General features: G+C 39.9%; 2 protein-coding genes across 4 annotated transcripts in view; one reads left to right on the top strand and one right to left on the bottom strand.

The window, feature by feature from the left end:
* Positions 1–830: 830 nt before the first annotated feature.
* Positions 831–3,498, top strand: gadd45ab (growth arrest and DNA-damage-inducible, alpha, b). The gene is made up of 4 exons (XM_017480476.2): positions 831–1,052; positions 1,566–1,667; positions 1,779–1,995; positions 2,740–3,498. Exons 1-4 carry the CDS (start codon positions 853–855, stop codon positions 2,851–2,853), a joined length of 633 nt encoding a protein of 210 aa, XP_017335965.1. The 5' UTR covers positions 831–852; the 3' UTR covers positions 2,854–3,498.
* A 4,159-nt stretch (positions 3,499–7,657) lies between these two features.
* gng12b (guanine nucleotide binding protein (G protein), gamma 12b) overlaps positions 7,658–14,114 on the bottom strand; it is a 63,147-nt gene continuing 56,690 nt past the window's right edge. For all 3 annotated transcript variants that reach the window (XM_017479912.3, XM_017479913.3, XM_047158497.2), the window contains one exon: positions 7,658–11,966. In XM_017479912.3, the coding sequence (XP_017335401.1) occupies positions 11,841–11,966 (126 nt within the window). In that variant the 3' untranslated portion in view covers positions 7,658–11,840. The remainder of the gene's footprint in view (positions 11,967–14,114) is intronic.

The following is a 14,114-nucleotide window of genomic DNA, read 5'->3' as shown; positions in this document are numbered from 1 at the left end:
TGCTAAACAGATTTCTGAATTTGTGTTTGAACTCACATGCCAGCCCATGGACTGCTGTCTTAAAATGTTTCATAAAAAATATCATGCGCACTTCTCTAACCAGCCACAAGGTGTCGCTGGAGGTTTATAATAAGTGTTTGGAGCTTTACCGGCCAAGTGGTGAGCTGTTCAAATGCACTTGGACTGCAAGAACTCTGACATATGTCTTCAAACACATTTGATATGCTATAGTTTTAAATATCAAGTGTGGCTGCATTCCAGATGGGTTCCCTACATTATATCCTAACATTATAAAAAAAAATAAGGTGATTTGAAAGTCTAATTATAATGAGTTATAGTTGTGGGATAATCTATGTAGTGAAACTACATAACAAGCGTCACATGGTTTGAACCCTGAATACTGTTTCCGCCCACGGGGGGCGGTGTGGGGAAGAGAATAAATGCTAGGCTAGTGAGTGTGTCGACAGGAGTTTTGTGCGCTGTTTACTACCGCAATAAAACTAGAGACTACGACAATAGTGATTTAACCAAAGTCCGTATACAGGATAGAGAGGGAGTCTTTTGCCTGCCTTATTGTTGTAACTGGCCAATAAGGACTGTGTATGCAAATTAGGCGCTATATTAAGACGCCCAGGCATATCACTGGTTCACGTGCTCCTCACCATAGCCGGCCAATAAGGGGTCTGTATGCAAATTATGCGCTTATAAGACAGGCCCAGGCTAAGCGCTGGTTCACGAGCTGCTTGCTCTAGCTGGACCAATAGGAGTCCCTATGCTAATTAGAAGCAGGAAAAGGGGCGCTCTTTCACTGAATTTTGTGCTCACGCTACTGTCGGGCCAATAGGAGTCCGTATGCAAATTAAAGGGGTAAGAGGGACTATCTTCGCTCGCGCGGCTTCATACCCGGCAGATTCTGGTGAGGAGCTCGTGCGTGCTTTTCCGAGCGCCCTAGGATTACTGGCACAGAGATCTGCAGAGTTTGCCTCACGGATTATTTACCTGATGTGCAATATGACCTACGAGGAATTTTGCGGAGATAACGCCACGGAAAGGTACGTTTATATTATATTATATTATATATATATACACACGTTTGTGTACTGAAGAGAGAAAGTGTGGTATTTGTTTGACCGACTCATGGGCTGTACCTCTCCCGTGCAAGGTTAGTGAACACTAGATATGATTAGCTAACCTCAGCATAACGCTTCGGGTGTTTCCTGGAAAAACGAATTGTGTAATATGCCTAGGCTTGCAGGAAAGAGGTGTCGGCTTCCATTTTTTCAGACAAATCCACGATATTACAGTTTTATAGACACTTTAAATAAGCGTTAAGCTGCGCGCGGCTAGACGTTAGTCTCAAAGCAGAGTTTTTTTCTCCTCCAGCGTAGTTGTATTTGTGGTCGTATTTATATTATTATTGAACTTTTTCACCTGCAGACAACTCGTGCACAGTAATGAATTACTGTTCAACTTCGGTATCGCAGACATGAGTTTGGATGTTTAATGTTACTTCCAGTGAGGGGGAAAATGAGCTAACGAGTGTCTTGTTGCACCTTTGCACACAGAATGGACTCTGTGGTGAAGGCACTGGAGGAGGTGCTGACTGCTGCTTTACCTCAGGGCTGTATCACAGTCGGAGTTTACGAGGCTGCAAAATCACTCAATATGTAAGTTAAGACTCCATAACGTCCACATCCACCCAATATAGCCTATCTAAATGCATCTATACATTTATTTATGATCTGTAACGCTCATGTCTGTCACCTCCCCTCCCCCAGAGATCCAGACAACGTGGTCTTGTGTCTTCTAGCTACAGATGAGGAGGACGTCCAGGACGTCGCCCTTCAGATCCACTTCACACTAATCCAGGCCTTCTGCTGCGAAAACGACATCAACATTTTGCGTGTAAACAACATGAGACGGCTGGCGGAGATCCTGGATGGTGTCAAGCCAATGGGAGGAGAGCCAGTGGACCTGCACTGTGTCTTAGTTACTGTACGTGTCATTTCCTTCCTCCGTGATTGAAAGGAGGTTAAACATGTCAGCCTTTTAAATGAAAAGAGCACTTCTGAGCCAATTATCTCCTACATGCTTGGTTCTTTGGGCTTGCTCACACTACTTCCTCCTACGCAGGCTGCGGATTCGCATACATGTCATGTTGGTTACTCGGGACTGACCTTGGCTGCTTTCTTTGCAAATCCGTGGCACTGCGAATTGTTTGCGCCAAAGACTGACTGGGCTGAGAGTTGTAGGTTTTAGCCGCTGCCTTTGAAGGCGGTTTGTTAAAAGCTGCCTGATTCGTTTGAGTGTGTGTGTGATGTGGCATTCCAGTCAGTCTGAGGCTGCGGCAAATTGGCAGCCCTAAAGGGTCATCTGACTCCAGTTACTGAGCTTTCTGCAGCTGCTTTGGGCTGACTTCACAGCACTTCCTGCAGGGCTGCTTGCGCAAACAGCGTTTCCTGGAAAGAAATGTTCTGTAAAGTGACCACCGATTTGCAAATTAGAAAGGATCCTGAGAAAACAGCTTCTTTTTAAATTAGCCAGACGCACTTGAACCACTTGCTGCCAGACTTGCTGTGTGGTCCAGGCTGTTTCGAGTCCTTCGTCTCCTCTGTCTGTGCTATTGAGCAAGCATGCATGCAAAAAATTTTTATTTTTATTTTTTTCTTCTATCAATGAAAGTTTATTCAATATCCAATTTAAACCCCAGTGATTAATTTGCATTTGTATTCTTTGCAGAAACCACAGTCATCTGCATGCAAAGACCCAGCCTTGAGCAAACTGAATCGTTTCTGCAGAGACAGTCGTTGTTTGGATCAGTGGGTACCCGTCATCAATTTGCCTGAACGATGAGACAAAGCAGACGGATCACATCACGAATCACACAAGCTACTGCACCGTATTTGTGTATACCTGCCTCGGCCGAAACCCTGGATTGTCTTTACATTGCCACAAGGAGGATGACAGGAGGGGGAAAATCGACAAAATGCAAGGAACAAGGAAATCTAATCCACCTGCCACGCTGATCAGGAGCATGGGGATTTTCTTTCAGGCCGGAGAGCAAGGCATGAACAGAAAGCATGACTCAGCAGGGTGTTAGCAATGTTGACACGGAATGAACAGCTCCTGCCTTTCCGGAATAATGAGACTGTACCGGAAATCAAAGGACCAGAATAAATCTGAGTGACTGCACTGAGCACGACTCAGACTGATGGATTACTAAACACGTTTCCAAAACAGAACGTTCTGGAACCTGGAGAGGACTTAACTTATGATGTTTAATTTTTACCTTTTAATTATCCTAACTATTTAAATGGGGGAAATAGTGTTTTTGGTTCTGCAAAACAGATGAGTTTTGTAAAGCTTCACCTTTCTTGTGACCGTTCTTTGTCTGTCTGTTTAATGTGTTAATTTAATGAATTGTATTTATGTTGCAATGTACTGTTTCTTTTTTTTTTTCTTTTTTTTTAAATGAAATAAAATGAAAGCGCAACATGACTTCTGTTTTCTGGCTGGTATCTTGGACAGATTTTTGTAGATCTAAAAAGTGTTCGCTTTTTGGCATTGCCTCACGATGTCAAAGGTCAGGGTAACACACTCATGTTGGATGACCTTAGTCACCTTAGCTTAACATTAGCTAGCAGTTTTGAAGTAATGACGACACTACACATAATGTACACGGACCATGTTTTTCAACATGTCTGCAGTGATCTAAGTCGGCATGTGTTGATAACTGGTTATGTGTTATCAATGCATCATTGAACAAGCAAATGATAACTGTAGACACTTCAAATTTGGGAGGAAGCTGTTCCATATTTTTGGCCTAATGTGGAAGCAAATTGTATCTTTGTCAGGGAAGGCATTCCAAAAACTTTTTCCCCCCACATGAGAATTAAATTGTATGAAATGGCAGCAAGCACATGGAGAAACTTTAAAGCAGACAAGTCACAGACAGAGATGTAATTAGAGTGTTGTAAAATTCACCAGGCTAATGAAGAAGAAGAATAATGCATTTCAGTTTTTAAATGGTTTGGCTTATGCGGGATCTCTGCCTAAATGTGCATTGCATGCAGTTCATATTTTGAAACCAAAACTGCACAAAGTTTTTAATGCTGTTGTGTTGTTATTGGTAGAACCAGTTCACATCAACATCAGAAACAAAATGTTCCCAATTCCTTTGTGTACACCAACAGGTTTTGCCATGTTGCCACCGTCTCATAAAAAAAATGCACAACCAGCAAAATGTTTTGCACTCTAAGCACATAATAATGATATGGGTGGTAATCTCGCCGTGCATCATTCACCCTCCTTTGTTTTGGCAACAGTAAAACAAGAACACTGAGCCCAGAGAAAACAGCCCACACCCTTGCTTTCCAACTAAACCAAAAATAGATGTACTAATGCACTCTGACAGCAGGAGAACGCTGTTCCGGTGTGTACAGAGGCTGTGCTGTGGCTCACTACTGGGCCTCTGGGCTCTGCTGTCTTTACACAAAACAGGAGATAACAAAAGTCCTTAAAGATCCCAAAATAGCAGCAGCTCTGAGAGGGAGAGTATCTCAAGCATACCTAGCAGTAGGACATTGCTAATAGGAGGCTGTGTTTTAGGGACAAAGGAGCCTGGAAAGAAATGTCAATGGCATGAGTCAAAGCCAATCGAGACTGGGTATAGCTAAAAATAGTCCTGAAAGCAGGCCGAGCACTTCCTGCTGAATCTGAGAGGGAAGTGGTTGGCATGGATAAATGCCATTAGCTTTTGGAGCATGAAGGCCAGCTGTAAATCAGTGAGAGAGGCCTGGTAAGAAGTCCAATGGTCAATTCAACTTGACTTGGCAAAAAAAAAAGTGGAGAAATACATCTTGTTGAGGAAATAAGATTTCTGACGAATTTTCTGTCTCTTCACTGATGAAATTCACTAATGCGTCAAAGATCGGAAGATACAGGAACAGGAAGAGGGTGAGAGAGGTTTATAGTCCTCCAAGTCATTTTAGTCATTTCCAACTTTTAGTTCCATCACCTTTCCCCGCTAATACTAGACAATTAGTCATGTAAATAAATAAAAATATAAAAGTCCCCATTTTATCACCCCCATTTAATTGATGAGAGAGACCTGGTGGAGGTGTTTGTAGACATGGGAAAAGGAAACATCTCACATTATCTCTGCACTCCTGAACACTGAGGATTTTCCAAAGCTGATGTTCAGTTATTCTTACTTTGCAGAAGGAAGGAATGCAGCCGCGAGCAAAGAGAGGGGGAGAGAGACAGAGAGTGGCTGCTTTGTGGGCCGCGAAGTTTGTTAGAAGTGCCACATCAGCCGTTCCCATGACTCAAGGAATGCAAACTTATTAAGGGGGTCTAACGACAAAGCTGCAGGTCAAACTCAGCCAGCATGAGGGTCAGAAACGTCCATAAGGCAGTTATATACTTGTATATCCACTGACTCGTTTATTCGGTTCATGAAACATTGGAATGTAACTCGTAGCTCAGTAATGTTGAGTATGGTTTTAGTGGTCTCAGGTCAGTAACAATAGACAAAAGGCTAAACTGCAGTGCCACTAACCAGCCCATCTTTAAGGACTGACAAAAGCTTCCCTCTGACACTCTGTGTGAACCCACTCTGAAAAATAAGTCAGATATTGAATGTATTCTGCATATTGGTTTTATCACTGAGCTTGTACTTCAAGCAGAAAGGCAATTCAATAAAGAAAAGTGACAGGACCACAAATTTATGCTCATCACTCACTGCGGGCAAACAAATACATACTGACCTGTTTCTGGTAGTGACAAAGAGATAGATCATTACACTGATCTGACATAAAGGCTTCAACAAGTATGTTAGTGGGAAGGTTTTCTTGAAACTCATTCTGCCCTATCTGATCATCTGCCTATGTGTACTAAGAATGAATGAGGAACAATACACCACAGCATTATATAACCCTGGCATATATCATGCTTAACAGCTACAGTACTGTAAACAGCAACATTTCCACCCAGCTTAGTCCATCACTGACAAATTTCAACAATGATTTAGGGCAGTATGGTGGAGCAGCAGGTTGTCTTATCACTTCACAGCTCCAGGGTCCTTGGTTTGAGTTCATGTTACTGTCTGTTTGGTGTTTCACATGTTCCTCCCATATCCCAAAAAATTGCCAGTAGGTTGATTAGTGACTGTAAATAACCCCTTCGTGTAAGCGAATGTGTTTGCATGGTGCCCTCTGATGGACTGGCGTCCCATCCAGGGTGTGTTCCTGCCTCATGGCCACTATCCAGGGATAATGATGACCAGGATGTGATTACTGAAGAATGTGAATGAATTAGTTGTAATATTTTCCTAGGAAATATGTCACTCTGGTGTATTAGACATGCCTATAAATTTACCTTCTCAAAAGCTGATAAAGCTCATTTCTCTGGGATTTTTAACACTATGTAACTGTGCATTGGCAAACTGTCTTAATTGCTAGAGTAGGATGCCTAGCATAAAAAACAGTAAAACAATAACAAATGGCACCTGTTACCAACAGGGAAGGAATATTAAATCTTGGGCAGGAACCTACACAAGAACCCCTTCCCCATTCTTTTGCACAACCGATGCAGCGAGAAAATCGAACAAACGGGGGGAAAAATCCAAAAACAAACAACGAAACACAAAATTGCATATATTACTACATTACACATGCATTGTGAGTATTTGAATAACTTCACTGCTAAGCAGAAGGCAGTCTTGCCTGAGGCCACTGGCTTCATTCTGGCTTTTCTCCTCACATAAATAATAAACCAAATCATCAAAGTCCAGATATTTAACAAGCTCTAACTCAATAGCTAGCAGTGACAACATATTGAGTTGTGATTTTAGACTGGAATTCGTTTTTATACGACCTATTAGGGAAAACATTCTCAGGCTTTTCATTCCTTTCACTGATCCACTTAGTGTGTTTACAGTTACCCATGTTTTTAATCCACTTTAGATAACACCAGTTAAAACATTTAGGATGTAATTGATCACTCAATAAAATTAAATTCAGAAGCGCACACATAACTTTTCCAGAATATATTTCAGATTCATTGGCTTGCGCTCATGTGTCCAATTCCTGGAAAGTTTCCAACTGTCTCCGACATGTGAAACTTATTGCTATGGTCCTATTATGCGTACGGTTGTTTTGTATATCCATTAACTGATTTGTGCACGTCAACAAACATCTGTTTTTTTGTATTGAAAGGTCTTTGGTTTTCCCTATGGTAATAGGTTACAAAGGGATTTTATATTTGTGCAACCAATAGTTATACCCCTGGGGAAAAGGACATGGTTAAGGTCAAACAGCATTCTTGAAGACTGACAGCAAATGAGAAGTAATATTTTTTGTTGAATGAATTTTTTGCAATGTATTTATTTAAAATAATCCTTAGGGGTATCAATAATCTAATTTATGATATCATGAATCTATATAATAATCATATATAATTTTAGTAATTTATGAAAATTGTTTTTTGATCTTTGCTTGAGTGGAACATTTTAATTATTGTGTGTAGTGTTTATTTTCTAATCATCATGGCACCAACACATTTTTATAAAGGGTGCCGATACTTCTGGAGGACACTGTAAATTCTATTCATATGCAGTGTGAGTGCAAAACATGTGGCCAATAAATCAAGACAGAAATGTTGCGAATAAAATTATATTTAATTTTAACTGGAAAAAAAGGACATTTGTAACATCAGAATTTGCAATCAAGCTCTGGTGTTTTTCACAGGTCAAAGTTTCTTTTGAGAAGAACGATCCACACAAAATGGCGAGAATGAGTGCACTTCATATTCAGACAATCTTTGTCTTTGAAAGGCAAAAAGCTTGAGCGAGTCATCATAAGAGTTCCATACAAAATCACCTTGAGGGATGAACGCATGATTATGCTGTGTAATTACCAACAGGATATCCTAACAAAAATACTCTCAATACTCTTTAGAGGGAAATACTATAAAACATTATTCAACAGACAGTGCAAGGCTGCTTAGTGATTAAAGAATACAAATTCAATTATATATACTTGACATACTGTCATTGGAATTGAATGTGTTTGTGACTGCAGTCCAAATCTTGACAAGGTTTGATTAATCATGCTAGCACTGTCAGTAGGCCATTAAACCCCAGATGTTAGCATGGCTAACTGTTGAAAGCTGCTTGATTCAGTTTATTGGGCCATATCAGCATTTGTGATAAACAATTCTTTTCAATTGGCATGCGCCAAAGGCTTTACTCCATTTGTCCTGAGGATTGGTGATGCACAGTGTGTAGGACTGCAGGCTGCTAGTTCACAGTAGAGGAACCCTTGAGTATGTAAGTAAGTAGCAAGAGTGAGAGCAGGAAAACTTGATTAAGGCCTTCACTTGTTTTCAACCAGCCATATGTTAAGCATACACATTAAGCGTTCTTTTTTTATGTTTATAAATGTGCTCACATACACACATTAAAAACTGCATGGCATTACGAAGGGTTTTCACCCAAATGGCAGCTGTAAACATGGAATGTTCAAATTCACAATAACAGTCACTGGAGTAATTATTCGTCTATGGTTTGCTCAGCATAGATTAAAAAAGAGAAGCACTGGCAGTGACTCTATAGACATTACTGTTGCTGGCTAGACTGGACGTGACAGGGTAGCACAAAAAAGTTACAGATTTTATCATTCAGAAGAAGATACTATCACTAGAAATCAAAACATTCAAAAGCATCTTACATGTAAATAAGGCATATAATCATTAAAGGGTTACAATATATTACTGTACCATGATCTGCAATCATACATTTTGCTACTGTATCTACCATAAACAGGACAACAACAAAAGTCTAAGGTTTTCTAAGGCATAGACAAGAACTGGGTAAGCAGGAGAATTCGGGTCATGCTTCTCACTTATCAAACATGCTTTTGGCAGAGGTTATGAAATATAATCCATGGAAGCCTAAAATACCACTGAACAGTAATGATGGTTTTTCTCATTTTTGCCGCACTGCACTCATTTTTGCTGTATGCAAAAGACAAGAGAGCTTTCCACTGCGCTGTGGAAAAGCTGATGTGTGGGGATTTGGCAACTTTGTAAAGAGAAGTGTGAAAAGAAAGCATGGTTGGCTTAGTGCTCTGACAGAGGAGGTGAACTTTCACTGACCTATGTGAAGCCCTTCATTGTTCACATGTGCTGAGTTAAAGAGGGAATGCCGGTGCTCTTGAGGACAAATTACATCAGAGTGACGCCACAGGTTCCTCCACAATGAGCAACAGGACTCATCTGGGTTATCTGGGTCATTTTCACTGTCTAAGAGTATTAAGACAAGGCAACTGGATTTGTGTTAAAGCTTTAAGAGTATGTAGAGCTAATTTAAAACCAGTCCAGAATGGCACACATTCAATAAGGCCCTGGTTTTGCAATTTGCCCTAGAAACAGCTTTAATATCGCAACACAAGTTCAGTCACCTGAACTTGACTGCATATGTATATGGAGGTTTGTGGTCATCCACATCATTCTGAATAGACATAAAATGCCAAGGCTAATGAACATAGTCTTAAAACATTAGTTTGAGCAAAAACATACACAATTTCCCCTTACCCCAGAATGTATTCGATCAGCCAGGACAAGTCTGTATCAAAAGGACCTCATTTATCAATCACTGAGTAAAGTTGTGTTTTCCTAGGCCAAACTAAAAAAAAAAAATCCTGCCAGATTCATAAATGTTTCGGTAACTTCTTGTTCATCTTCATACTCACATGAACGGCAATCACCAGTAAAGTACCAGGTGTGTTCACAGCACGTCTGATATACATTTAGTGATGTCACAAAACTCAACAAAATGGTGACTAAATGGTGAGAGCGCATCCTAGCATGGAGTGTGCTAAATCATCCAACAGAACCTTCTTAATTGATCTTTTGTCTTAATTGAATGGCTATCCTTATTTTTCTTAATTTATGGATTTGCTTTCTTTAAGCAATTAATATGAGAGGAAACATTTTCACAAAACCTTCATTATAGCACTGTCAGTAGGCCATTAAACCCCAGATGTTAACATGGCTAACTGTTGAAAGCTGCTTGATTCTATTTATTGCTGCCCGTGTCAGCATTTGTGATAAACAATTCTTTCTCTTTTTTTTCTCAAAATTGCCATGTGCTAAAAGCTTTACTCCATTTGTCCTGAGAATTGATGATGCACAGTGTGTAGGACTGCAGGCTGCTAGTTCACAGTAGAGGAACCCTTGAGTGTGTAAGTGAGTAGCAAGAGTGAGAGCAGGAAAACTTGATTAAGGCCTTCACTAGTTTTCAGCCAGCCATATGATGAGCATACACACATTAAGCATTCTTTTTTTTAATGTTAAAATAAACTCACATACACACATTAAAAACTGCTTGGCATTATGGAGGGTTTTCACCCAAATCGCAGTTGTAAAGATGGAATGTCCAAATTCACAATAACAGTCACTGGAGTAATTCTTAATGAAATTTGTGAGTGTAGTTGTAAATAAGCTATTTAAACTCGACAACATGATCAGTGTATAAGATCGCAGCAACTCAAACCATAGCCTTATCAATCGAGGTTCTGCTTAGTATTTAATACATGTAAGTTTACAAACTCAAGAGCTCATACGATACGAACATTTTTCTGAACTAACTGGATTTTTAGGACTACAGCATTTCTTGGAATGCTCCTGTGAATGGTTTATGGATTTATTTGTTTGCCAGCTTGATAAATGAGGTCCAATGTCACATACTCACTCACAGAATAGAGTTATCTCAAACACACTTGATTATGTGTTTTCTGATCTTGTATTACAGAGGTAACTACGAATTAGGAAAAATCTTGTCACATATCTATTAACCCTAGTTGCACCCACCTGGAAAACGGAATCACTTTTTTCTTAGCTTTTTTCTTAGCATCTGACTCCTCGAGGTATGGTCCAGCGTCTGAAGGTGTCTAATATGGACATATTCTGCTTCTGTAGTGGGTTTGTGCTGATTTAGGCATGCAGACTTCATTACACTAAAGAAAACTAGATTTTTTTTACTAAAATATCGCTAAAGAATAAACCACTTTAACCGTAAATCCAGTTGCCTTGATTTATGACTATGTGGAACAGTGTTAGTTCAGCAGCTAACTGGATGGTTTTATGCTCGAATTATATTTTGTCTCATATGCAAGACACTTTGGATAAACGCACTTGCCGAATGAATAAAAACAAACTTATTAGACATGTAGATCACTGTTTCGAGCCTCTGAACTCCTCTCACTTTTCTTGAAAGGTGAAAGGCTGAATCTTTAGCTCCAGTGAATGTTAAAACACAGAGTCAGAGCACTACTGCTGAGCATTGCTGATCAGATCTGAGACATTAAGGGGGCATGATGATCAAAGAAAACGGAATTGGCCTTGATGAGTAGTGCTCTTTGTTTGGGTACTTCCCAACTGAGATTTTTTTTCTTCTTCTTCTTTATTTGCAAAACTGTCTGGTCTAGACCACATCAGATAGCACAATCACAGCAAACAGCTTCTCAGTTCTCGCGATCAATAGTGGGGTTAAAAAGAAATAATCCTATCACAAGCTTTGTCATTGCACCATAAAACTTGTTTGCTTAGAGGTTTTTGGTCTTGTTTTCTTGAATAGAACGATGAAGTGAATGAAGTGAATATTGAACTGAATATGTTTCAAGTGTAGACTCCTGTTCTAGCCTGGAGGGCAGGAGAATAAAAGAAGAGTGAGAATGAGGTTAGCTGACTTTAAGGCGACTAGTGTATGAATGCTTTAAGGTAAAATATTCTCTCTATAAAAAAGGAGGAATTAAAGAGCACATGATTAGTGCTTTCCACTACAGTATAGTGCAGGGCTTCTTATCCTTAAAAGGGTTTTCTGAGGCCGGGATGCCCATGAGTAGAGGGTCGTACTTGGCGTGCTCGCTGCAGTAATGCATAAGGTCTGCAGAGGCTTTAGAAACCTACAGTAAAAGAGAGAAAATGCAGTAATGATAAGTGGAATAATAATAATGATAATAATAATAATAATAATAATAATAATAATAATAACAACAATAATAATAACCATAATGAAGTCTAATGTCTAATGCAAAAAATAAACAACTTATTTAAAACATATTTTCAATAAAGTTAAACTAGAGACGCTGAGTCATTACAAAGCATTGATTTTGTGTTTCTCCAACCATTGCTTTGTTTATTCGATGATTTAGGTCATCATCTTTTTGAAAGGCATACAGTTTTGGGGATAAAAATTAAAGTCTTCATTAAGTCTTCATCCATGACCCACCAGCATTATTTACAGTTACAAGTTGTTGTTGTTGTTGTCTTGTTTTGTCGATTTTTTTGCCGAACATGCTGATGCATTTACATTTTCACATTTCATACCCAATCTTAATCCTTTCTGCGTTAAGACCAAGTTTGAGTAAGTAAAACTCCCATCAACTGTTACTTTCATCATGACCTGCATGCATTTCCTCCAACAATGGAGATATATACATATATATATATATATATATATATATATATATATATATATATATATATATATATATATATATATATATATATACAGTGAGGGAAAAAAGTATTTGATCCCCTGCTGATTTTGTACGTTTGCCCACTGACAAAGAAATGATCAGTCTATAATTTTAATGGTAGTTGTATTTGAAGAGTGAGAGACAGAATAACAACAAAAAAATCCAGAAAAACGCATGTCAAAAATGTTATAAATTGATTTGCATTTTAATGAGGGAAAAAAGTATTTGACCCCCTCTCAGTCAGAAAGATTTCTGGCTCCCAGGTGTCTTTTATACAGGTAACGAGCTGAGATTAGGAGCACACTCTTAAAGGGAGTGCTCCTAATATCAGTTTGTTACCTGTATAAAAGACACCTGTCCACAGAAGTAATCAATCAATCAGATTCCAAACTCTCCACCATGGCCAAGACCAAAGAGCTCTCCAAGGATGTCAGGGACAAGACTGTAGACCTACACAAGTCTGGAATGGGCTACAAGACCATTGCCAAGCAGCTTGGTGAGAAGGGGACAACAGTTGGTGCGATTATTCGCAAATGGAAGAAGCACAAAAGAACTGTCAATCTCCCTCGGCCTGGGGCTCCATGCAAGATCTCACCTCGTGGAGTTGCATTGATCATGAGAACAGTGAGGAATCAGCCCAGAACTACACGGGAGGATCTTGTCAATGATCTCAAGGCAGCTGGGACCATAGTCACCAAGAAAACAATTGGTAACACACTACGCCGTGAAGGACTGAAATCCTGCAGCGCGCGCAAGGTCCGCTGCTCAAGAAAGCACATATACATGCCCGTCTAAAGTTTGCCAATGAACATCTGAATGATTCAGAGGACAACTGGGTGAAAGTGTTGGGGTCAGATGAGACCAAAATGGAGCTCTTTGGCATCAACTCAACTTGCCATGTTTGGAGGAGGAGGAATGCTGCCTATGACCCCTGGAACACCATCCCCACCGTCAAATATGGAGGTGGAAACATTATACTTTGGGTTTTTTTTTCTGCTAAGGGGACAGGACAACTTCACCGCATCAAAGGGACGATGGACGGGGCCATGTACCGTCAAATCTTGGGTGAAAACCTCCTTCCCTCAGACAGGGCATTGAAAATGGGTCGTGGATGGGTATTCCAGCATGACAATTACCCAAAACACTCGGCCAAGGCAACAAAGGAGTGGCTCAAGAAGAAGCACATTAAGGTCCTGGAGTGACCTAGCCAGTCTCCAGACCTTAATCCCATAGAAAATCTGTGGAGGGAGCTGAAGGTTCGAGTTGCCAAACGTCAGCCTGAAAACCTTAATGATTTGGAGAAGATCTGCAAAGAGGAGTGGGACAAAATCCCTCCTGAGATGTGTGCAAACCTGGTGGCCAACTACAAGAAACGTCTGACCTCTGTGATTGCCAACAAGGGTTTTTAAACCAAGTACTAAGTCATGTTTTGCAGAGGGGTCAAATACTTATTTCCCTCATTAAAATGCAAATCAATTTATAACATTTTTGATGTGCGTTTTTCTGGATTTTTTTGTTGTTATTCTGTCTCTCACTGTTCAAATAAATCTACCATTAAAATTATAGAATGAT

The sequence above is a fragment of the Ictalurus punctatus genome, chromosome 11 (genome assembly GCF_001660625.3).
Source record: "Ictalurus punctatus breed USDA103 chromosome 11, Coco_2.0, whole genome shotgun sequence".
Taxonomy (NCBI): Eukaryota; Metazoa; Chordata; class Actinopteri; order Siluriformes; family Ictaluridae; genus Ictalurus; species Ictalurus punctatus.
The sequence above is the reverse complement of the archived record's forward strand: the minus strand, read 5'-3'. Positions and strand labels throughout refer to the sequence as shown.